Source organism: Oscarella lobularis, chromosome 4 (genome assembly GCF_947507565.1).
Source record: "Oscarella lobularis chromosome 4, ooOscLobu1.1, whole genome shotgun sequence".
Classification (NCBI taxonomy): domain Eukaryota; kingdom Metazoa; phylum Porifera; class Homoscleromorpha; order Homosclerophorida; family Oscarellidae; genus Oscarella; species Oscarella lobularis.
Genome location: NC_089178.1, coordinates 3,148,318 through 3,173,338, shown reverse-complemented (window position 1 = coordinate 3,173,338; position 25,021 = coordinate 3,148,318). Strand labels below are relative to the sequence as shown.

The window sequence follows — 25,021 nt, the reverse complement described above, 5'->3', positions numbered from 1 at the left end:
AGGTCAGGGACGTACAGTAAGTCATGACGTGTAAAGAATAAAGATTAGGAATAGCAAAAAAAGAGTAGTAATAAAGATGTTTCAGCAATACGAATGTCAGTGAAACTAGTCCTACGTAACTAGTCCTACGTCACATATAAAAATCCCTCTGCTCTATCATATCCAAGGTCGTTTCGAGCAACACAGAGATAACGACCGGTAATACTATACTGCACGTTTCCAATGGACACTCCATTGGAAATCGCTGTAATTGTCAGAGCACCACCGCCTTCCACGCGGCTATAAAAAGGCTCCCTCACTAGTATTTCTGGATTTGGGTTGCCGATAGCGTCGCATGTTATGTTCACATCCTCAGATACTGATGCCCTTATTTCAGGCGGAAAATATATAATTTCTGGTATATCTAAAAAAACAAGAAATTGACGCGTATTATAGATTTCTATAAATTGAGAGCTCTCACAGAAGACGTTGACATTCGTTGTTTCCTTAACAACTCCGGCTCGATTGCGTGCGATGCAACGGAAAGATCCACTGTCGTTACGAGACAGAGGATCGATAAGTAAAGAGCCGTTGTCGAAAGTCGTAAAACGCCCGCTATGGTTAGACGGCACCAACCACGATATTTCTGGCTGCGGAGTTCCAACGGCTTCGCAAGGAAGCATCAATGCTTCCTTTTCTGTTCCACTCACAAATTTGTACGAGGAAACGATTTTGGGAGGCACTGAAAGAAAAACGACGCAAAACATATATAGTACAATTCGCACCACAGCTCTGTAGTTAACTAACCGTCTATTTGTTGTATTCTCGCGACGGCAACGTCAGTGCCAGCCAAATTTTGCGCCACGCACTCGTACTTTCCTGCATCCCTCAATCGAATTTCGCGAAACGTTAGAGTCAAATTGTTTCCGATTCTTTCAAGAACTATTTTGTTCCGATTGCTGCTGGTCAACTCTGTATTGCGTTTAGTCCAACGTATCTTCATAGGGTAACCTTCTCCCTCGACGACGCATTGCAGTGTCAAAGTACCGCCTTCGACTGTCGTCGCTTTCTGCGGGGAAACTCTGACTTTCGGTGGCTCTAATACATAGCGAATATCAAGAAAAGACAAAAGAAAATTTATCGAATTCTTACTGACAACGAGCAGATCTACGTAAGCATTGCTTTCTCCCCAAGGATTTCGTACAACACACGTGTGCGTTCCGTTGTCTCCTTGCCGAACGTTCTGCAGTGTCAGCGTCTTATTTTCGAAAATTTCTAATCGACCGGCTTTGATTTTGACTACACGGTCATTGAACTCCCAATGGGTATGTGTCACGTATCCGCTCGTACGGCACGGCAACAGCGCCGTGCCTCCCTTGATTACGACAACACGAATTCGCGGCTGCAATATTTGTGGAGGATCTGAAGAGAACGAGACTGTGCACGCAAACGAATAATCAAACTAATTTTCTAAGCTCACCTCCACCGACAATGACGAGCGAATGAACCTGTGAGACTCTTGCAAAGCTGTTCTCTGCAGTGCAAAGATAGTCACCTATTTGTTCTCCTTTTGTTACCGTAAACGAAAGGTTCGCGTAAACGCTTTCGTGTCCATCGTCAATGATGTTTTCTGCATAGCCTTCTTCTTGCAGCTTGTACTTCCAAAAAACAGTCGGACGAGGGTCTCCTCGAGCCCTGCACGAGAACGTGACGACAGTCCCAAATGGCACCGATTTCCTTTGCGGCTTCGAGAAGATGATGGGAGCATCTGAAAATTTCAGGTTAGAAAAATTGCTGTAAGTTCGGAAATCTTACATTGAACGTCCAAATCCGCGTGCATGCTAGCATTGCCGCCAATGTTTGTAGCGGTGCAGACAAACGATCCCTGATCGCTCACATTCGAACTCCGAACAACTAAAGTGTCATTCTTCAAGACGACGTAGTTTCCATCATTCTTGACCGTTTCTCCGTCTCTAGACCAACTAATTTCGGGACGAGGTACACCTGTAGCATTGCACGGAATCCAAGCAGGCTCGCCCAAACGTTTGACAACGAACAAACGTGATGGCGAAATAGAAGGCGGAACTGGAAGGAAAATAATCATATAGAAAGCCAACGACTAGAACGCGTAACGTTACTTACCGTACACGTCGAGATAGGCAAAGGCACGAACTTTCTGACCCGTTACGACGTCTTCAGCTACGCACGTGTAATTCCCAGCATCCAACAATTGAACAGCGTATACGGACAATAGCTGGCCGCCTGCTGACACACTCAATCCACCGCTGATAGGTAATGCAATTCCGTCTTTCTCCCATTGAACAGTCGGTCGAGGATTACCGTCAACCATGCACCGAAAGATGACATTGTTGCCCCTGATGGTCTCCTTACTGGTTGGTCCTTCAGTAATAATAGGACCAACTACAGAAACACAGTAAACACATGAGAAATATTTTTTTTCTTTTCCTAGACTTACATTGGACGTCAAGCGTGACATTTCGTTGATCCTTTCCGCCCTCGTTTGTCGCAATACACTCATATCCGCCATCGTCGTTTAATTGGACGTCGACGATGTGTAGACTTCCGTTTTTATAAAGAACGTGTCTTGGGGTGCTTTGCTCAATTCTGCTACTCTTTCGGAACCACTCCAAAGTTGGTAAAGGTGTGCCCAATGCCGTGCAAGGCAACACGATATTGCTGCTCTGTCTGACGGCAATTTTCGTGTCCGATTCGTTTACGATAGCTGGAACGATAACGTCAAGTCGAGTGCTGTCGGAATCGCGGGCGACGCCGTTCTCAATGACGCACGTGTAGACGCCGGCGTCTGAAGGTTGAACGGAAGAAAATAGTAAAGAAGATCCGTTTTTGATATTCAACCCGTTTTTGAACCAGTTAACGTGTGGCTGTGGATTGCCCTTTCCTGTGCAGATAAATTGAGCGACGGTATTTACTATAGCAGACGTGTTGGACGTCAGATTGACGAGGAAAGCGTCTATAGCAAAAAATAGATTAAAGGAGCTTTTAATTCTATCGAGACTCACATTGAACGTCCAGATAGATTTGAGTGCTAATGCTACCTCCCTCATTTTCCGCAATGCACTCGTACACGCCGGAATCGCCGATGAGAGCTTGCCGAACGAGAAGACTGTTATCAGACGAAATCCGTAACTTCGATTGATTAGCGGGAGCAGCCCAACGAATAGATGGACGAGGATTGCCATCAACAATGCACGGCAGTGACGCGTTGTCGTAAATCCGAACAGATACTCGGTCAACTTCCGAAACAAACGTGGGAGGTTCTGCAAAGAATTTTACTTTTGAAATACGAATATTCAACAGCAAGTCGAACTTACCAATGATCCTTACGGAGATCGTCTCTGTCGTACGAGACACGGCGTTTTGAACAATGCACGTATACAGGCCAGCGTCTGACGGTCGAGCGCGCTGAACAGTCACAACTCCGTTGGTGGTGGCCAGACGACTATCGCGGAACTCCCACGAAACGGTAGGATGCGGATTACCGTCAGCACGACAATTCAACGTGAAAAAGCTGCCGACGATGACTGAGATATTACCAGAAATTTCGGTAATTGAAGGAGCATCTAGAAAATACTTGTGAAAAGAGAGACACGCGAATATACTTTCGTACATAGCACGTTGAGTGTCACGTTTTGAATCAGAGTGCCTCCTTTGTTGGTAGCGTTGCATGAGTATCGGCCAGCATCAGACAAATTCGCAGCCGTCCATTTCAACGTTCTGACATCAGCCACCTTTTCGTTAGCTCTATGCCATTCAAATGCGGGCGGCGGAATTCCAAACGCTTTGCAAGGAATCTGCACAGGATCGCCTAAAGTGACGGTAACGACGGATGCGGTGCCGTTCGGCGCAGGCGGAACTGCAACAAAAAATTTATTTACGAGACTTGGGAAGCTTTTTCTATTTACCTATCACGTCCAGAAACGACGACGCTTTATCGGTCATCACGAACGATTCGCGTGTGTTTGAGACAGAGTTTTGCGCCGTGCATACGTACTCTCCCGTATCGCTTGATCTTACGTCAAAAATAGTCAGCGTCTTTCCGTCATCTGTCACATCAAAACGAGGATCGCTGAGGAGAGACGATCCATCGGTGGTACTCCACGAAACGCTCGGAGTCGGATTTCCCGAAACGTTGCAATTCACTACAACGTCCGAATCGGCGATTGCTTCCTGAGACGGAGGAGACACCGTAACTGAGGGTCCAACTGAAAAGAAAAATCAGTAATTAAATAATTGAAAAAGGAAATACTTACAATGAACGTCCAGCTGAATAATTCTGCTATCGTTTCCACCTTCATTGCTCACGATGCACGTGTAGTCTCCTTTGTCGGCCGTTTCTACGGTCCCAATTCGCAGCGTTCCGTCAGGAAGGAGCTCCACATCGTCGGCAGCAAGTTCGTCCCCGTTTCGATACCACCTCGTCGTTGGCGACGGAATACCTTCACTCGTACAAGGTAAGAAACCCTCTTGGTCTCGTATCGCCGTCACGCGGTCGGCGATTGTCGTTATTCTCGCCGGAACGATGACTCGCAGCATCGCCGATTCGCTTGCCTGACCGACGTAGTTCTCCGCCACACAGCGGTACGTTCCAGTGTCAACGGGCCGAGCGTCGTCGACGTGCAATCTTGTAGCTTCTTTCGACGTAAAGATGCGCGTGCTATTGCTTGGCAGCACGACATTATTTTTCATCCATTTCATGTTGGCCTCGGGATGAGCCGAAACAACGCAATGGAAAACGACGTCTTTGCTTGCAAGAATTGTTAGGTTTCGTAGTGGAGTTAAAATTGATGGAGCATCTAAGGAAAGAAAAAAACAGTCAGCTAGAAGGCTCTCTCAAATGATATATGCTTACAGTGAACGTTCAACGTAACGTTTCGCTCTGTCTCGCCGCCGTCGTTGACGGCTAAGCACCGATACAAGTCTTCGTCGTCCGTCGCTAAATTGAATACTTTGAGAGTCCCGTTGGGGAACTGATGATACTTTGGAGAACTGATATCGATGACAGCGTCCTTTTTGAACCAGGAAATGACGGGCGGCGGAACACCAGTCGCGTTGCACGGCAAAAACGCAATCCTGTTTAATGTCCCGTTGACGACGACGGTACGATTATCAATGTTTGATGGCGGGACTAAATGGATCATGTTCCACGAGGGTACTTCGATATTACCTTATTGGGCTTACCAATGACTTTGAGGACAGCTGCGACTTTTTTATGTCCAATTTTGTTCTTTACGATGCAATCGTATGATCCGCTGTCAGCGACTGCAGTTGGGCATATGTTCAATTCGGTTCCACTCGGCGAAATCAGCAGATTGTCGCTGCTAAACAAACGTCGGCCACTTCGTTCCCAATATACAATCGGTCTCGGATTGCCTTCGCCGCTGCATTGGAAAACAACGCAACGACTCACAATTATAGACTGCGACTGCGGCACCACTGTTATTCTAGGACCATCTACGTGTAAAATATATATAAGCTAGCTATTATGCTAAATCCCTAGATGCCTGCTATCAGATCTCACATTGTACGTCCAGAGATCTCGTTCCATTGTCGACTCCTGCAATATTGATGGCACCACAGCTGTATGTGCCGCTGTCGTCCACTTGGGCATTGACTATCTTGATGGAATCGTTGCTTTCTAATTGATACTTCCCTCCGTCCGACACTAGTCGACGATTACTTCGATACCACTCCACTGTTGGCTGAGGAATGCCAGACGCTTCGCAGTGCAACCAGACAGAATTACCAATGATGACTGCATTGTACTCCTGGGGCTTAAGGACTCGAGGCGGAACTGAAAAAAAAGGAAACGTGGCAATTGTTTAGAACAGAATTCCTTTACCCACCTATAACGGTCACCGTTACAGACTTGGTTGATGTGCCCAACAAATTTTCTACAGAACAAGTATAATTGCCGGTGTCATCGGGCTGCACAGACCGCAATAACAAGAAAGAGCCGACGGACAGTTCGCTTCCATTTCTCGTCCACTTCACCGTAGGATCGGGACTGCCACGACCTTGACAACTCAAAAAAATATTCGAATTGATCAGACTGACGACATCGTCGGAAATGTTGACAACCGACGGAAAATCTACTCAAAAGGAATAAAGCCGCGCGGGAAAACCAAACCACAAGTTTTACTCACAATGAACATCCAACGTTGTGACAGTAGCGGACGTTCCGCCTCGATTGGCTGCCACACAACGGAAATCTCCGCGGTCGTCGAGTTGAGAATTTTTTACTTTCAGCGTTCCGTTGTCGAACTTTTCGTATTTTGTGCTCGCTACACCAAGTTCTGCTTCCTGACCCACTTTGAACCATCGCACCGTTGGTCGGGGAGCACCAAACGCTACGCAGTGCATCAATGCCGCCTCTCCTCGCAAAACGACAACTAGTGAAGGACTCGGCTCAATAGACGGTGGAACTAAAAAAAGCAATATACACAAAATGTTATGATGACACGACGTCGTGGGTAAATATTTTACCAACAATACGAAGCGTCGCTGCTAACGACGACGACCCGACAACATTTTCAGCCGTACAGGCATACGTTCCTTCGTCGCTCGTATTTACGTTATTGATGATAAGACGATTGCCGAGCACGCTTCGAAGGAGCTGGCCATCCTTCCGCCACGAGACTGAAGGCATTGGATTTGCTCTGTCCACTTGGCAGTCAAAAGCAACAGTGGTGCCCACCAATATCCACTGGTCAAATAAGTTTCCAGACAGCTCGGGAGCGTCTAAATAAAGCGAACATTTAATCGAAATCGGCAGCTTTACATCCGCTACGCTTACATTGAACATCCAAATTTATGTCCGTTTTGACGAAGCCGCCTTCGTTGGTCGCTGTACACTCGTAAATTCCAGCGTCGCCGATGCTAACGTTGCGAATTATTAAGCTGTCGTTTGCCAAGACTTCGCGTCTTGGGCTTGATGTCACGATGCCGCCTTTGGATCGCCATTCGACTACAGGACGTGGGAATCCCGTCACTTCACATGGTAGAATCGTCAGATCTCCTTCCTTTGTTATAACCGTTCTCACTTCTCTCACAAACGACGGTGGGTCTGTAAACAAACAAGTAGAAACAAAGTCACTTATAGTAGAGATCTTACCAATGACAAATAAATTCGTAGATTGTCTTGATTCAGATACGAGGTTTTCCGCTACGCAGCTATATCGGCCAGCACTCGAAAGTTCCGCTCTCGAAATAGTGCCAATAGAATCGTTGACAAGACGAGAACCATTGAACTCCCAGAATAAAGAAGGAATCGGATTTCCTTCGGCCACACACTCAAGTCTCACAGACGTGCCTACTATAGCCGTTTGATCTTCAGAAATTCTCGTTATCGTCGGTCCATCTGAAAAAAGAATTCGATTAATGACAAAAATATGTACAAAGACGCTTAAGTTTTACATTGAACGTCCAATGTAAGACTCCTGCTGATTCGACCTCCGACATTCTCAGCCACACACACGTAGATACCGCTGTCACTTCTAGCAGCATTGCGTACTTGAAGCGATCCATTGGACAACTGACGTCGATGAAGGCTGTTTCTTATAATTTTGTTAGCTTTGTGCCAAAACACCTGCGGAGTCGGAATTCCTCGCACGTTGCAAGGTAGCACAGCTGTCATATTCTCGTGAACGTGTACAATCGCAACCACGTCAACAAACGAGGGAGGCACTAGAAAAAATTTTACGTCATATTTTCAGATCCGGAATATATATCCTCACCGATGACATCTATTTTCAATAAAGATTCGTCAAATCCGTGCACGTTTTCGGCCGTGCATTCGTATTCTCCAGCGTTAGATGGCTGGAAGTTGGACAACGTGAGCCGAGGTCCTCCTCGTTGTATCTCTGTCCCTTGGAATAGCCACGAGACTGCCGGAGTGGGATTGCCAACGGCAGAACAATCGACAGTGATAGCGTTGCCAACTAGAATTGACTGGTTCGTCGAAATGTTCCAGATGGACGGAGCGTCTATTTAGACAACAAGATAGAAACTTAATTCTCTTTCTATTCTACGGAAACTGCTTACATTGCACGTCCAGTACTACTTCAATAGACGCATTGCCTCCTTTGTTGCTTGCAAGACAAGTAAACGTTCCGCTGTCGTCCAACTGAGCGGCGTTTATCAGCAACGTCCCATTCTCTAAGATTTGATATCGTGGCGATGACACGGTTTCCCCAAATCGCAGCCATTCGATTTGCGGACGAGGTATTCCAGCAACGTCACAAGGAATCAGCGCTCGATTTCCCAGCAGAACGTCGACCACCGATACAATGCTAACAAATCTCGGAGGAACTGATAGAAAAATTCTCAGATAATGCTGAACGCGAAAAAGTCAACTTACCTATCACTTCCAGCGCTGCAGATGAATTCGTTTCCATCGTAACCAAATCACGAATATTGGTCATTGTGTTTTTAGCACTGCAAACGTAAATTCCCGAGTCATTCGATCTTACGTCATTGATAGTCAGCACGCTATTGCCATCCGACAGCTCAAAGCGGGAATCACCGCCGTCCCCGCCGCTTATTATTTTGCCGTTTAGGCGGCTCCAAGAAAGAGTGGACGGCGGATTAGACGACACGTTGCAAACGAACACGGCATTTTTGTCGGCAACGACTTCCTGCCACGTGGGTGCAACAATCACGCTAGGCCCATCTAAAAGAACAGAAAAACTAAAATAAAAGTTTTCCGCGATTTGAATTTAAACTTACAATGAACGTCTAAACGGACCGTCTTCGTATCGTTCCCACCTTCGTTAGTCACAACACACTCATAGTCTCCACGATCGCCCGTTACCAAATTGTCGATACGTAGAGTTCCGTCGGGAAGAAGCTCGACGTCGTCTCTAACAACTTCCTTCCCAAATCGATACCACGTCGTCGTCGGTGACGGTAGGCCCTGGCTCGCGCACGGCAGCAAAGCTTTCCTGTATCGTATAGCCTCCACAATTTCAGCTGTAGATGTTATTCTCGCCGGAACAATGACGCGTAGCGTTGCCGACTCGTTCGCTCGACCGACGTAGTTCTCCGCCACGCAGGTGTAACGACCGGCGTCGCTCGGACGAACGTCGTCGATGTGAAGTTTCTCGCCTCCTTGCGAGGTGAATACGCGAGCGCTGTTGCTCGGTAGCGGCGCATCGCCTTTTAGCCATGCGATTGTCGCTACCGGATGAGAAGAAACGTTGCAGCGGAAGACGATGTTCGTCGTCACGATAACAGCTCGATCCATTGGAGGAGAGACGATCGATGGAGAATCTAGATCGACGAAATCTTCGTATAGGAAATTGCAAAAGATTCGTTAGACTTACAGTGAACGTTCAAGATGACTTTCTTTTCGTTTGTGCCTCCTTCGTTGACGGCGCGACAAACGTACTCGTCTTCATCGTCTTTCACTAAATTGCTTATTCTCAATGTTCCGTTGGCGAAACGATGATATTTTGCAGAAGGTGCGTTGATCAACACGCCGTTCCTGTACCAGGAGATGACGGGAGGTGGAATTCCGGTCGCATTGCAGGGGAGCCACGCACTGCCGTTCACAGTTCCATTCACGACAGTCGTAGCGTTTCCTATGCTCGACGGTACTAAAGAGTATAAAATTAATAAAAAATGAAATCGTCTTGTTTAAATGAATTCACCGATGACTTGCAAATTGGCTGATGCGGTCGTTCGACCGACGCTATTTTCCAAAACGCACGTATAGATTCCCGAGTCGACTACTTGTGCCGGACAAACGGCCAGATGAGTGGCGTTGTTCCCATTTGATAAACGTAGGCCGTTTCTTTCCCAATACGCGACGGGCGACGGATTGCCGATTCCGTTGCATTCAAATCCAGCGCAGCTACCAACGATGACAGATTGAGCCTCGGGTCTCTTCGTAATGACGGGTTGATCTGCAAGAGAATATTCAATTCAGAAGTACGCAACTATGCAATTAATCAGATACTAACATTGAACGTCGAGATGTCGCACTGCATCGTCAAGTCCAGCGTCGTTGGAAGCATGACAGGTGTACGCTCCGTCGTCGTCTACTTGAACGTTGTTGATTTGCAGCGTTCCGTTGCTTCTGATTGTACGCTTGAGCCCGTCTGACACCAACGCGGTGCCGGAACGTCGCCAATCGATGACTGGTTCAGGAATTCCGTGTGCAGAACATCGAAGGAGAACAACGTTGCCGACAATAATGGAAACCGTTCTGGATGGAGGAGAAATCCGAGGAGGAACTGAAAGAAACAATTAATCTAAATTCGCCAGATAAAAAGACAAAGATCCCTTACCAATAACTTTGAGACTAACAGACTGACGAAAAGAACCGACGACGTTTTGCACGACACACACGTACGCCCCGGTATCGGAGGGCAGAAGTGAGTCTATTTGCAATTTCGAGTTTGCCGACACTTCTACGCCGTTTTTCATCCACTTCACTGTCGGACTAGGATTGCCGTTTCCGGTACACGCCAGACCGACGGAAGTATTCACCAGAGCAATTTGTCCTTCGGATATCGTCGCCACCGACGGAGAATCTAAAAAAACGTCAAGTAAAGAAAACGACTTCAAGGAGGAAGGAGGCTTACAGTAAACGTCCAAGAATACGATTTTCGTAGCGTTTCCACCCCTATTGACGACCGTGCAGCGGTAGTCACCAACGTCGTCCGTCTGGGCGTTGTGAATTCTCAGAGTGCCGTTGGCCATCGTGTCGTACTTTGTCGTTCCTGAGATCTTCTCTTCTCCGCGGAACCAGTGCACCAAGGGCGGCGGAAATCCGTCAACAACGCAGTCAAGTAGAGCCGTGTTCCCGCGAAGAACTATAACTTTTGACGCGGTCGGCTTAATTCTTGCAGGAACTAAAAAAACCCGCGTGTATTTCAGAGAAGAAAGCGCAATATTGAAACCGTTAGTACCTATGACGTCAAGTCTGGCCGACGAATTATCTCGTCCTATTTTGTTTTCTGCAATGCATTCGTACCTTCCAGAGTCGTCTGTTTGAACTCTAGCGATGTGTAGTTGCTCGCTTGCGTTTTCAGATATAACCATTCCGTTTTTGAGCCAGGAGAGCGAAGCTGGTGGATTAGCTTTGACGACTTGGCAAGTAAACGTTACGGAAGTGTTCACTAGAATCCATTGATCGGTGAGATTTTTTGCCAACGCAGGTCGAACTAAAACATAAACAAATTTACAAAGACCAGTTTTTTTACATTTTGTATACTTACATTGGACGTCGACGTCTATTTGAATCTGATCTTTTCCTCCTATGTTGGAGGCGACACACGTATAGCTTCCGGCGTCTTTTTCCGCAAGATCGCATCTTTTCAAAGTTCCGTTAGAAAAGATTTGATCCGGCAAACGATCGGCAATAATCGAGCCGTTGTAGCGCCACGACACCATGGGCAGAGGATAACCAGCCGCTTCGCAGTCCAACCAAACGCAGCGGTCGATTTTCTCAGAAACGAGCGGCGTTACAGGGCGACGTATGGTTGGCAAAACTAAAGAATACATCCAAATAATGCGGAAATTGATCTGAAAGCCATACCGACGACAGTCAACACAGCGGACGCTCGTTCTTCTCCTGCGACGTTTCGCGCGATGCAGACGTACAAACCTTCGCTTTCAACTCGAACATTTTTAAGTGTCAAACCGTCGGCAGAAATGCTCGAGTTGCTATCAGGAATAATGTCAACACCGTTGCGTTTCCATCGTATTGTGGGCATTGGATTTCCGCCAGCTGAGCATCGGAAAGTTACGCTTTCCTTTGCCACTGCCATTCTGTCGCTTGGTTTCGTGACAAAATAGGGAGCAACTAGAAAAAAAAAATATATATATATATGTCAAGAACGCTGCAGCAAAATGATAACGTACCAAGAACTTGGAGATCGACCGCTAAGTCCTTCTCTCCCCGATCACTACTTCCAACGCACAGATATCGACCTTCGTCGGCAACAGTCACCCAATTAAGCGACAGCGAAGCGGTCAAGTCTCTAGTAAGTGAACTGGAAAGACGTTCTGATCCGCGATACCAGTCAACTTGCGGTCGAGGATGACCAGAAGCTTGGCACGTAAACGTCAAGTTTGTTCCGCGCCTGACGACGACTGATCGGTGGGACACAGTGAGATACGGACCATCTACGAAAAACAGATTGAGCATCGTCGCTTTTTGAATAGCCCTGTTTTCTTGCTTACATAGAACGGTAACGTTTGTGATGGCCGAGATTCGACCTCCTTCGTTCTGGGCCGTGCAGCGATAGATAGCGTCGTCGATGGCTTTTGTTCTGTCAATTCTCAATGTCCCGTTGTCGAAAACTTGAAATCGTTCTCCGGCTTCGTCGATGGAACGACCGTTCTTCCACCATTGAATCGTCGGTTTCGGAAACCCGGTGGCAGTGCATGGCAACCAGACCGTCGTGTTCTCGTCGACGACGATGCCGTGATCAATTTGCACTATCCTCGGTAATTCTAAAATAGAAGTATGTAGTGTTATACCCAAATGTAGAAGTCACCAACCGACCTATGACACGCAACTGCGTGGTTCGCCTTGCAGCTCCCACCACATTTTCAGCAACGCACGTGTACGCGCCTCGTCTCGACGATGACACGTTGAAAAACGACAGAGACCCAACAGACAGTCGTCCACTACTGTCAAGTGGCTTCCCTTCAAATTCCCAGCGAACAATAGGTTCCGGATTGCCAAGCGCTCTGCAGAGAATAATAGCTTCCGAACCCTCTACGACTGTCTGTTCGGGAGACAACGACAAAATCGAAGGAAGATCTAAAACAACCATAGAGCAACTCGTAGAGTACATGAGACCCCAAATTCCTACATTGGACATCCAAAGTAACGTTGACTCGTACGCTTCCTCCCTCATTCGTAGCGACACACATGAAAGAGCCAGCGTCGCTAAGATCGACGCGAGAAATTCTCAGCGAACGGTTCTGCAGAATCTCGTGTCGATCTAAAAGACCGGCGACGTTGATCGACCCGTCGAACCATTGAACCGTCGGCGGTGGATTTCCGACAACGTCGCAAGGCAACCTGGCGACGTTTCCTCTCCGCGTCGTTACGATTCCGACGCGCCGAATCAACGACGGAGGCTCGACGACAAAGAGACGTAAAGCGGCTGCATCTCGACCGAGATAATTGCGCGCTGAGCAAACGTAGGAGCCCGCGTCGGTCGGCTTGACGACGTCGAGAGTCAGAACTGTTCGAGTGGCTGACAGCAGCGTTTTTGTCGTCGATGAACGCACGTGCGTCCACGTTATCGTCGGCAACGGGTTTCCCGTGGCGTTACAGAAAAACGAAATCGATTCGTTCACCAAAACGGACGCGTCGTTGGAGACGTCGACAATTTTCGGTGAATCTAGAGCAAATACTTCTTTATATATTCAAATAAACCCCCCCTGATATATTCGTACATTGAACGTCGAGCTCCACGGTCGTTTGAATAAATCCACCTTCGTTCGATGCGCGACACCGGTAAAAGCCCGCGTCACTCCGCTGGACATTCGCGATTCTTAGCGTTCCGTTAGAAAACGTCGACGTCTGAAGATCACCATCGCTAGTAGTCCATTCGTAATCGGGCGACGGAGTGCCGACGGCGTTGCAAGGAAGCAAGGCTACTGCGTCGACGGGAGCAGACACACGAGACACAGTCGATACAAAGGCTGGCGGTTCTAAGCGAAAACAACGACAAGATGAAAGATTCCTCCCAGCGCGGCCCAGTGGCGATCTCACTTACCAATGACGCGAACCATGATAGAATCGTGACCTTGACCGAGTTCGTTTACGACGCGACACGTGTACCAGCCGGCGTCGTCGACTTGAGCAGAATCTATTTTAACCATTGCCGTGTCGTTTGTCGTGTTGGCAGTGATGCCTGGCATGGAATTAGTCATGCGATCGCCGCTGAATTCCCACAGGACGTCCGGCATGGGATTGCCGTCGCCGCGGCACATTAATTCCAAGGACTGATCGGCAATTACCATCTTATCCGACGACATTTGCACAATCGACGGCTTGTCTGAGAAAAACAACAACGTTATATTGAAAAGCGTTTCTGATTTATTTGACCTACATCGAACATCCAATACGATGTCTGTCGTCAGACTGCCGATTCGGTTGCTAGCGATGCACGTGTAAACGCCGGCGTGTTCTCGTCGCGTTCTTTGCACGAAAAGCGAGCCACTACTTCTCAGCACGCGATAGTCCAGCGATACCAGATCCCTGCCCTCTCTCAACCAGCGAATGTTTGGAGTCGGATTGCCGGACACGTTGCACGGCAACGAGACCCCGTTTCCCTCGTCAACGACGATAACGAGGGGCGCTTCGCCAATCCAAACGGGCGCAACTACAAAAAAAAGAATATTTTTTCAAATCAAATCATCTGTCAAGTCGGCTTACATAAGACGGAGAGTCTCGCCGGCAATGACGTATCCGTTCGTTGAAAAACTTGGTTTTCGAAGCGGAAAGAATTCCGCGCCGTGCACGCGTACAGACCGTCGTCCGATGAACGAATGTCGTTAAGCGTCAACAGACGGTCGTTTGCCGTGAGGAAAAGTCGGCGAGAAGAGACGTCAATCGATTCCCCGTCTTTCGTCCACGTCACTGTCGGTGACGGATTTCCCGTCGCGTTGCATCGGAACGAGACATCGGTGCCGGCGAGCGCTTCGAGACTGCGAGGAGATTCCGTAATCGTTGGACCGTCTGGAGTAAATTTCTTTATAATAACAATAATAATAATAATTTTCGTAGGCACTTACATTGAACGTTCAAAAAGACCGTCTCGTTGGCGACGCCTCCGTCGTTGGTAACGACGAGAACGTAGTCGCCGGCATCTCCTATTTGGACGTTTTCGATTCGAAGCGTTCCGTTCGCGTAGATTCGCGTCTTCAACGAAATCGCGTCGATTTTCCTGCCGTCTTTCCACCAGTCAATTTTCGGATGCGGCAAGCCGGTCGCCGTGCATTGAAACAAAGCGAATCGATGAAGAACGGAATTCACGGAGTTCTGCTCGCAAACAATTCGCGGCGGTTCGATAACTCGCAACGTCGCCGACGCTACGGCCCTGTCGACGTAATTTTCGCCGATGCACGAATACTCGTCGGCGTCGGAGCCCCGAACGTCGGTCAACGTCAACGTCTCGCCTCCGTTCGAGATCGCCACATTGGGATTCGTCGTCAAAGGCGCGGCGACGCCCTTTATCCATCGAATGAATGACGCCGGCTTCGAGTGAAATCGGCAGGAAAACGAGACGTCCTCGCCGGCGACGACAACTCGATTTTCTGGGCGCAGAAAAATCGACGGACCGTCTAGATAAAAAAAGTGAGAAGGGGATGGCTGCTGCAATAAATGACGTACAGTGAATAATCAAATTGATCTTGGTCGTATCGTCCCCGCCGTCATTCGTCGCCGTACACACATAGACGCCGTCGTCGAGTCTCGTCAAATCGGACACCTTTAGAGTGCCGTTGGAAAGCGTCTGATGGCGTGTGCCGTTGACGATTGTCGTGCCGTTCACCGACCAAGACACTGTCGGACGCGGATAGCCTGTAACAGTGCATGGCAACAGCGCCGTTCGTTGGACCACCCCGATAACTTCGTCGATTTTTGATACAATGCGGCTCTCGTCTAAACAATAGAACGTAGAGATCTGAGGCTGTCTCCTCTTTGGCTCAGCTTACCTATTACGTCCAATGCGGCCGTAGCTTTACGTCGCCCGATTATATTTGCCGCTCTGCAAATGATAGTTCCTGCGATTTCCAGTTGAATAGGGCAGACGGTCAAGATGGTTCCATTGGGCGAAACATGAAAACCGTCGGATATTTGTAGCAATCGAGCGTCTTTTCGCCAAGTGACTATTGGAGGCGGATTTCCTCGCGCCGAGCACTCGAAACGAGCGCATCCGCGACCCAAAACGACGCGCTGATCCGAAGGCGACGTCTCCAAAACGGGCGAATCTGAACGTGAAAAATAGAAAGAATTGAAACTAGCTTAGACTTTCGTACATTGAACGTTTAGGTAGACTTCCGTCGTAGCCGACCCCGCGATATTGCTTCCTTCGCAACGATACGAGCCATCGTCTTCAATCCGACTCTTTCTTATTCTCAGCGTTCCATTAGTAAAAATTCGATATCGCGGATTCAGATGCGAGATGCTTGTGTTGCCGAACCGCCACGTTACGGTCGGTCTCGGAATACCAGCTATAGGGCAGTGTAGAAATGTCAGGCTTCCTTCTACAACGGTCACGCGCCGTGGGCCAGAGATCATCTCATAAGGAGCAACTAAAGAAAACAACTCGACTCGTTTCAATAGAAATGATGATCTGTCCTACCTAAGACTGAAATTCTTGTTCTGGCTTGATCCTCCCCAACTTCGTTCTTCGCCGTGCACCGATAAACGCCGGCATCCGTCGTTTGCACGGACGAAATGTCCAGAGTCAATCCGCGACCGTTTTCGATTCCACGTGCAATATTAACTCCCTGTTTGTACCATCTAACCCTGGGAGCCGGATTCCCCGAGCCGATGCACGTCAGAGTCACCGACGTGTTCACGAGTGTCTCCACGCTCGACGATATGTACACGATGGACGGAGAATCTGCAAAAACGAACGCCAGTGAGTCTAGGAAATCAACGCCAAAAAAAGAGAACAAACGCCGTACACAGCACATCCAAGGTAGCGCTTCCCGTATCGTTTCCGCCCCGATTGACGGCAAAGCAATCGTACGATCCCGCATCGTCCAACTGCACGTTATTTATTTCCAACGTATCCCCAATCGATCCGACGGCATATTTCGTCGTCACGCCGACGATAGGACGTCCGTTTCGCTTCCACGTTATTTGCGGTCGAGGAAATCCCGACACCGTGCAGTTGAGTCGCGCCGATTGGCCGCGCACGGCGGCAACGTTCGACGCGCGAGAAACGGTCGGCGGATCGACGACGTAGAGACGTGCCGACGAAAAATCGCTTCCAATCGAATTTTCGGCGCGACACGTGTAATCGCCGTCGTCGTCAGGAACGACGTCGTCGACGCGCAATTCGTTGCCCGTCTTTCCTGAAATGGATATGCCGTTCTTTTCCCAACTGATGAACGCCGTCGGATTGGCTTTGGCCACGGTGCATACGAAAATTGCTGACGTTCCAGTTGTTGCCCATTTGTTCGATAGACGACGATCGAGAACAGGACCATCTAAAAAAAGTTATGAATATCGCGGTTTCTCTTTGAATTCGCTTTTAGCTTACACTGTACGTCGAGTCGGGTAGATGCGTATGCCGTGCCGCCGACGTTCGTCGCGTTGCATTCGTACGTGCCGGCGTCTCGCTCCGCCAAATCGCATATTTGCAGAGTACCGTTCGCGTGCAGACGGCGCTTCGGCAGTCGCTGAAGCACTTGCGAGCCGTCGTGCTTCCACGACAGAGTCGGAGTCGGACTACCGTCGGCTTGACAGTGAAGCGAAGCGCAGAGGGAAACTGGCCGGTGCACGACTCTCGGCATTGGTTCAATAGTGGGAGCAGCTGAAAAAAAAAAGGAGAGGGTAAGATAAGAAAGAAATTCTCATTGACCTCACCGATCACTTTTACGTTAGCCGACGCACGTCGACTACCGACTACGTTCGTCGCGATGCAAACGTACGAACCGCTGTCTTGAGGCTGTACGCTCGTTATAAAAAGACGCTGGTCGCCCGTTAGAAGCGGCGACTCAAGGCCGTCTTTGTACCAGGCTATCGAAGGCAAAGGAGTGCCATCGGCGACGCAATCCAAGCTGACAGAGCTGCCGGATAATACGACGGCGTCTTGCGGCTCAACAAGAAAGAAAGGCAAAGCTGATAAAATAACAAAGTGAAATATTGAAGTGACGTAAACGCGTTTTCCGCATACTTTGCACGATCAATAACGCCGATGCTTCTTCTCGTCCTCTTGAATTCACGCCAACGCAGGTATATGCGCCTTGGTCATCCAACGTAGCGAAATTGATCGTCAGCTGCACTTCTCGATCCGACGTAGGGACGCCGGCCAATATCACGCCGTTGCGATACCAATTCAGAACGGGCCGAGGTAGACTGTCTCCTCGGCAGACGAACGTCACATTCGCGTTTTTGACGACTGTTATTTCTGGCGGAAAAATTGCAATTCGAGGAGGCGCTATGAGCGAGAAACAAAATAGGTTATTTCCTTTATAGAAAGAAGACTTTACTACTGCTACCTTCGATTCCGAAAAGTCCCGTTTTGTTTACCGTTCCGGCCAGATTGCTCGCCTGGCACGTGATTGTTCCTTCGTCGACACGCGACGCACCTCTGATTTCGAACGTCGCGGGCATTTGGTGATAGACAACGCGGTAACGTCTGCTCATTGAATAGGAATAAGCGACTCCGTTTATATACCACGAAAGTTTCGGAGACGGCGGACCGACTGCAAAGCACGTGAATCTAGCGGTGCCGCCTTGCCTCACGGACAATGCACCTGGAAACAAAGTGACCGTGGGAATCTCTGAAATGACACGTCAGTACAAAAGAAATTGCCGCTTCTCTCTCTCTCCGTCAATGCTACCTGCTATGTTGAGATGTAGGTCAAAACCGGGAACGGTGAGAACGCTTCTCAGTTCGCATCTATATATGCCGACATCGTCGTCAGTCATACGACGAATGAGGAGACGACCGTCCGAAAAGCGGTCGTAGCGATCGTCGTCTCGCAAGAGAATTTTGCCGTCCTTATACCATTCCACCGTCACAGACACGGTGCTGTGATAGTCGCAGGGCAAAACGAAGGAGTCGTTTCGCAAAGCCCAAAAGACGACCGATTCGGGTTCAACCGGTTTGGGCTTATCTAGAACAAGCAGTGTCACGATAGTCAATAGACGTTACTCCATTTGAAAACTATTGAGACATCGTGCATTTATAATATATTACCTATTTTTCCTGGTGCAATTGTCGACGAAAGACGTTGGAATGCGTAGCCGTATTCGTCCCGTCCTAGCACTCGAAGAATAAAGGACCGATTCGGAAACGACATCGTGTGTTCATTCAAAACGGGAAACGGCTCGCTGACATTCCAGTTGAGTCGCACCGACATGCCCGTCTCTTCACCGTTCGACTCGAGAAAGTCGATTTGCGACACGTGCGCGCCCGTGCAATAGCAATCATTGCCAACGTCTTCCAAATCGCTGACCGGCGCCGCGGTCGCATTCAGAACGATATTTCCCTTCTCGTTAATAACCGGTTGAATGAAATAGACGCCGGGCGTCGTCGCGTACACGAACGACGTCTTGAAGTCGCAAAACGAACGACCGTCGATGATAATGCTATAGGACAAATTCGATTGAACGAACATCTGCCACGGACCGGGGGGCTTGGGATTCGACTCGTTGATGACGAGCACCGATTTCGTGTCGATGACAGTCAAATATCTTTCTCGACCGTTGGGACTGACGAGTCGCACCGACGGCGCGTTCACGTTGAGGAGAACTTCGTCGTGGGAACCTTTCGTTGTTACCGTCGCGAAAATGCTCTGAAGGCATTCGTCGACGGCGAAGTCGAAGCGACTGGTGCCGGCTGGCACTTCGACTCTGTAGACCAAGCTGACGAGTCGAGCCTCGATAAGGAAGTTCAAGGAAACCAAAATGTCTTTGACGTCGATTTTTTGCAGTTGGAATATCTTTCCTTTCGACAGAATAGCGATTCTTTGGTAGACTTGGTATTCGATTGAGTCCGTGTAGCCGCAGTCGCCCGTCAGTACGAAGATGATCTGGCTGCCTGTTAACTGAACGAGACCGGCAACTTCGTCGAATAGATCGTAGTCCTTTGCACTGGCGTCGGTGAAGACGAAGATATACGATCTTGGCAGGCTTTTTTCCAAAGCCTTCTTGATGCCCGATAGAGTCATTTCCTCGCAATCGCCGCCACCGTCGATGTAGAGAAAGTCCAAAGCGGACTGAAACTCTTCCTTGCTTCTTGTCACCGTCGCAGACCCAACATCTACGTAGGTAAAGCAATCAGGGCAATGAAGCCATTGCCGCGGGGCCAATTTGTCTATCCTCGCACAACGGGGGAGCTCTACAGGGTGTTTCTCTACTCGAGCGACTTTGCTGCGAGTCTAGCTAGCACTTGGCCCACCTTACGACTCTCTCTATCAAACGTTCACAGGGAGCCCTTCCCCGTGATACAAGAAACCGCAAAACCGGATGCCAAAAATCCGTTCCCCGTAATCGCGTCTCTCACCAGGATCGTGAAAGGGAACGAGCACGAAATTTTGCACAGGCACGTCCGGATTGGCGATGATGCTGTCGAATATGACGTTGACCGCTTCTTTCACCTGCGCTAAGTCGTCGTGCATGCTCCCCGTCGTGTCCATGACAAACGTCAAAGAGGCGGGCGGCCAAGTCGACTTCGACTGGGGCACGACTTGATCCAAGGCGCTTTCGACGGGACGAAAAACGCCCATCGAGACGATCGTCGTCCAAAGGACGACCAGTGAGTTCATGACGAGCAATCTGTTGCTGACCTGACTTGCTTGTTGACGACACCACTGGCTGATTGTGGTCTCGGGAGTGCTTCCTAATATCAACTCCTTCTCGGTCCCACGAATTTGCACACCATCTCTCTCGTGAGACGATCAATTATGTCGGCCTCCCCCGCGATTTCGACGATGACGACTCGATGAGCATCCCGTTCCGGGCAGTGCGAACGGTATTCGTCGCCTCCACATTGAGGTTTTCGTTTTACGTCACGAATTCCTTCTGTGCGTCGATATCGATGATTTCGAGTCCTATTCACTTGGACAATTGTGCAGACTGTCGTACAGGATCGATGCAAACGCGCCCGTAGAAGTCAGACTAGAGGAGAGAGAACCAGCGTTTTTCGTTTACATCCGGGTCTTCGATTCAGCGCTGCGCACGCTACGCTAACATGGCCGAAGACACCGAAGTTCTCCGCGAAGTGTGGAACGGTCGCGTTCCCGTTTGTTTCCGACTGGATCCGCACGAACTGTCGACTATCGAAGAGCCCGAACCGTACTTTGTAAGCAAGTCTCTCCAGAGAGCGAAAGGCGTGGCAAAAACATAAACGCCCCCCTTCAGCTTCTCCTTCCTCGAATGAGCTATCTGCCGTTAGTCACCGACAAAGTGAAGATGCACTTCAAGAATGCCGTACGATTCGACGACGGCGACGAGATGTGGTTCGAATTCGACGATCAGCCGCTGAAATGGCAAGCGAAAAAAAATTCGCGATTCTCGCCGAAATAGAGAGTCAGCGTGGGCGTGGTCTTTTCACCGTTGCAGGCAGCATCCTATTGGCTTGCTCTTCGACTTGCACGGAAATCCGGAGCAACTTCCTTGGAGCATAACCGTTCATTTCAAAGTTAGATTTGGCTCTCAAATTTCTGACTTTTTCTCTGGACTTTTGAGTGCAGCGATTTCCGGAGGATAGCATCATTCGGTGTCCCGGTGACGACGCAGTTGAGTCTCTGTTCATGTCGACAGTGAAAGAGGTGTGGTGCCTCTCTCTCCATTCTCTTGTCCTCCCCTGAAGAGAAGACGTTTTCTTTAGGCGGATTTCTTGAAGCATCGCGGCGCTGTGATGAATGCGATGCATGCGAAAGAGCATCGCCAGATTTGGACGGGACTCAAAAACGATCGGTTTGAGCACTTCTGGGAAATGAACAATCGACTGATGACGACGGCCGACGCGCCGTTCAGATCTATACCCTATCGCATTCACCAGGCAAGAAGCGATTTTTCATAGAGAGAGAGAAAACAAGACGATTGGGAAATTCTCCTTGCAGGCTGATAAACCTTTTATACAGGAACCAATCAAACCCAACACCGTTGACGGTGAGAACGAGCCATACCTAAACTACTGTACTTTGCTTTGATAACGAAACGTTCAGATACGCCTAATTCTCTCGGTGACTTGATCCAGGAAAGAGTGCCTCATGCCTTTCCAAACGGTGCGCCCTGCTTGACTACATGCGCTTAAATTAATCAAATCTTTTCTCTCTCCTAGAATCAGGGGAGTCCTCTTACCGAATTTTGATTCAAGGCATTGAACCACCACTCACCACTCCTCTCCAGTACCTCAGCAAACACTTCAGTCATCCAGACAATTTTCTGCATATAGCAGTAGTAAGTCGATAGACAAAATAAAGTGAAGAAAAGTTTAACAGACGGTGTCAGCAAGCGTAGCGTACTACATATCCTCTCCTTTCATGAACTTTAGAGATCGCGCTGGATTTTGTCACTGTCTGATTTGTTCTCGCTTGAGTTGGTTATCTCCTCGTCGTCGTCGTCGCTGTTACCGTAACCAAAGAGCGCCTCCCGTTCCGCTTCTCTCTGCTTCTTTCTCCTGATGTCAATTCTCAAGACAAACAGCGTAAGCAGAAAGAGTACCGAGCCCAGCATATAGAGACCGGGATACATGATGAGAAGCGCGTACTCGTACGCCGTTCGACCGCCGCCAAAGCTGGACTTGATAACAGAAACAAGCGGATTCAAATTGCCACCGATATTGGTAATAATAAAGAAATACACGGCGATGGCCGACGTGCGCAAATAGACGGGCACGACGTCGATAAGAACGGCGAGCGTGACGCCAACCCACATTTCACCGATGATATTGCTCGGTATGAGACAGAGATAGCAGTAGGGCGGATTAAAGAAGAGCGCACCGGCGGCAAACGGAGCGGCGAGCGCCTGACTGATGACGAGCACCCAGACGCGCGTGTGCGGACCGCGCTTTTTGACGAACACGTCCGATATGATGCCGCCGACGAAGGCGCCGATGGATCCGCCGACGAGCGGTATCCACGACATCCAGTGAGATATCTGAGTCTTCGTCTGCTCCTTCACGGTCTCGAAGAAGAGCTCCGTATTCAAGGCCCACACGTAGCCGCCGCCGTTTCGTACGCCGCCGGCAATGCAGAGAAGAAGGACGGACGGCGAGAGGAAGAAGGCTTTGAGGAGTTCGATCACGCGCTCTCGAAGTGGTAATTGAAATTTCTTCTTGAGGCCCGAAACCGTTTTGCCGTTGTCATCGTTGCTTTGACCTCGTTGAGGCTCTTTGACGGAGATGATGATAATGATGCCGAAGATGAAACCCGGTATGGCAGCAATGTAGAATACCCATCGCCAACCAATTGCCAAGTAGACGCCGTTGCCGATGGCAAAAGCCAAGCTGTATCCCGTGTAAATTCCAAAGTTATATATCCCAAGAGCAGACCCTCGCAAATGCTAGAAAAATATTTAATTAACAGGCGTGGGAACCAATTAGCTAGCACTCACCTCAGGGAAGTAATCAGCTATGATGCTCGTTGCCATGGGACTGCACCCAGCTTCCCTAAAGAACGTTTTTATAAGTCCTACATGTGTATGGTGTAATTCCTCTCGAACCCAATTCCGAGGCCCATTCGAGCCAAGGCCAGATTCCAATAGGCGTTCGCAAAGCCGGCCATCAACGTGCAGAAACTCCACAAAATCAAGCACACAGTCAATATTCGAACGCGATTATATCGATCGGCAGCGAGACCGAGCGGGATGCCGGCAAACGTGTAAACGACGGTAAAAATCGGACCGGCAATAACCTGAAACAAAAAAAAGAGACGACGATTCGGAGAAAGGGAATCAATTAATGTAGGCTGGACGGGAGACCTGATAGAGGAGCCCCGATCCGTCATAGTTCCATTCGCACGCGTCAGTGAGATTGGTGTACGTCGTTCCGTTTTTAGTGTAATTCACTAGAACACTGTTCCCTTCGCACATCTTTTCCCTTTAGCAAAAAGATAAGATCGACGCCGACTCCCCCACGTCTTCTTACTGTTCGGTGACGTTCAGTTTGATGTCGTCGAGCAAATGCGTGCAGTTGTGGGTGATTGTCGACGACGTATTGTCTTTGAAATTCGTGTAGTAGTAGTTGGACGAGTTGGCCATGCATGACTTCTCGCCGTATTTGAGATCTTGCGCGACCGGTTTCGCGACGATAGGCAGCGTGTAGCGGTCAAGTTGATTGAGAAGGTAGGCAATGAGCAAGAGAATAAGGACGTAGATGCTGTACAGGCGAGCTTGGCGAAAGAGCTTGAACGTGGTGAAAGCCATGTCGAAGTGCGGGGGTCAAAGTCACGAGCGTCGTGTTCCTCATTGATTTTAACCGCTGCGGTTTCGCTGAGTACCGAGACATAGTTTTTGGGGTGTAAAAATTTTGTTCGTTGCGTACCGGAAAAGTGGTCGGTGGTACGCTGTCGCGACTGCGTCCGTCAGGTGTCCGATACATTGTAGTTGTGCACCTGGGTATTTGTTAGGGTCCTTGTCTTTTACTTTCGGAGAAATTTGGGTCCTTTCGTGAAACAGGATGTGGCGTCACAGAAGTTTGGAATTGGAATGCTCGTTTGCATCTAATTACCAGGCTTCTTGATGTGGGGGGTGGATACGTTTCCGCCTTCTCAGAGAAGTTTGGAATGCTCGTTTGCATCTAATTACCGGGCTCCTGGTCATGTTTTCGGTACACCCGTTGTAACAATGCGCTTCCTTAGCGTTTACCCTGAACTGCTGCCGAAACGAACAAATCGACGTCGCCGGTGATAAAAACCAAAATGCTGGAAAAATTCGTCAAAAAAGTTTTAAAAATGGTCCAAGACAATTTTAAAAATCGTTTTCAGACATATTTAAAAATATTCAAGGCAATTTTAAATATCGTCCAAGACCGTTTCGAAAATCGTCAAGACAATTTTTAAAATTCTTCAAGGCAATTTTAAGCATCGTCCAAGGCAAGATTTTAAAATTGTTTAGGACCATTTTAAAATTGTCTTTGACGATTTTTAAAATTGCCCCGGACTTTTTTAAAATTGCGTATTTTATCTATCCTTCCGTACCTTCTTCCCACACTAAAAATATTCTCGGCAGAACCCTGTAAAACTCCTGCTCTAAAAACCCACAACATACGATCTTGCGTTTGTAACAGTAAAATAAATGCAAAGGCGTGATCAAACTGTATGATTGAGGAAGAGAAGAATACTTGAT

The 25,021-nt window shown here is 48.7% G+C and overlaps 3 protein-coding genes across 3 annotated transcripts; 1 reads left to right on the top strand and 2 right to left on the bottom strand.

Annotated features, from left to right (window-relative positions):
- Positions 1 to 12: 12 nt before the first annotated feature.
- LOC136186663 (hemicentin-1-like) lies at positions 13 to 20,838 on the bottom strand. The gene is made up of 55 exons (XM_065974107.1): positions 20,235 to 20,838; positions 18,927 to 19,991; positions 18,568 to 18,843; positions 18,223 to 18,507; positions 17,898 to 18,161; positions 17,588 to 17,842; positions 17,262 to 17,534; positions 16,681 to 17,208; positions 16,353 to 16,616; positions 16,027 to 16,302; positions 15,703 to 15,978; positions 15,380 to 15,649; positions 14,782 to 15,330; positions 14,423 to 14,725; positions 14,097 to 14,369; positions 13,761 to 14,042; positions 13,438 to 13,695; positions 12,846 to 13,382; positions 12,533 to 12,793; positions 12,208 to 12,480; positions 11,887 to 12,150; positions 11,561 to 11,827; positions 11,241 to 11,513; positions 10,932 to 11,186; positions 10,605 to 10,874; positions 10,308 to 10,553; positions 9,981 to 10,253; positions 9,669 to 9,923; positions 9,342 to 9,614; positions 8,746 to 9,288; positions 8,378 to 8,689; positions 8,062 to 8,328; positions 7,755 to 8,003; positions 7,435 to 7,704; positions 7,133 to 7,378; positions 6,815 to 7,084; positions 6,505 to 6,759; positions 6,165 to 6,443; positions 5,865 to 6,110; positions 5,540 to 5,812; positions 5,200 to 5,472; positions 4,871 to 5,146; positions 4,272 to 4,814; positions 3,924 to 4,223; positions 3,629 to 3,874; positions 3,333 to 3,581; positions 3,021 to 3,278; positions 2,456 to 2,971; positions 2,122 to 2,400; positions 1,795 to 2,064; positions 1,460 to 1,747; positions 1,132 to 1,401; positions 787 to 1,077; positions 461 to 721; positions 13 to 403 (listed from the first exon to the last, which is right to left on the bottom strand). Exons 1-55 carry the CDS (start codon positions 20,494 to 20,496, stop codon positions 126 to 128), a joined length of 17,214 nt encoding a protein of 5,737 aa, XP_065830179.1. The 5' UTR covers positions 20,497 to 20,838; the 3' UTR covers positions 13 to 125.
- Positions 20,680 to 22,173, top strand: LOC136186686 (autophagy protein 5-like). The gene is made up of 8 exons (XM_065974136.1): positions 20,680 to 21,032; positions 21,092 to 21,219; positions 21,293 to 21,371; positions 21,424 to 21,501; positions 21,561 to 21,734; positions 21,796 to 21,844; positions 21,901 to 21,960; positions 22,017 to 22,173. The coding sequence occupies exons 1-8, from the start codon at positions 20,922 to 20,924 to the stop codon at positions 22,145 to 22,147; spliced, it is 810 nt and encodes a 269-aa protein (XP_065830208.1). The 5' UTR covers positions 20,680 to 20,921; the 3' UTR covers positions 22,148 to 22,173.
- On the bottom strand, positions 22,100 to 24,166 carry LOC136186674 (MFS-type efflux pump MSMEG_3705-like). The gene is made up of 5 exons (XM_065974123.1): positions 23,823 to 24,166; positions 23,657 to 23,774; positions 23,399 to 23,589; positions 23,291 to 23,345; positions 22,100 to 23,239 (listed from the first exon to the last, which is right to left on the bottom strand). The coding sequence occupies exons 1-5, from the start codon at positions 24,098 to 24,100 to the stop codon at positions 22,226 to 22,228; spliced, it is 1,656 nt and encodes a 551-aa protein (XP_065830195.1). The 5' UTR covers positions 24,101 to 24,166; the 3' UTR covers positions 22,100 to 22,225.
- Between the last annotated feature and the right edge of the window lie 855 nt (positions 24,167 to 25,021).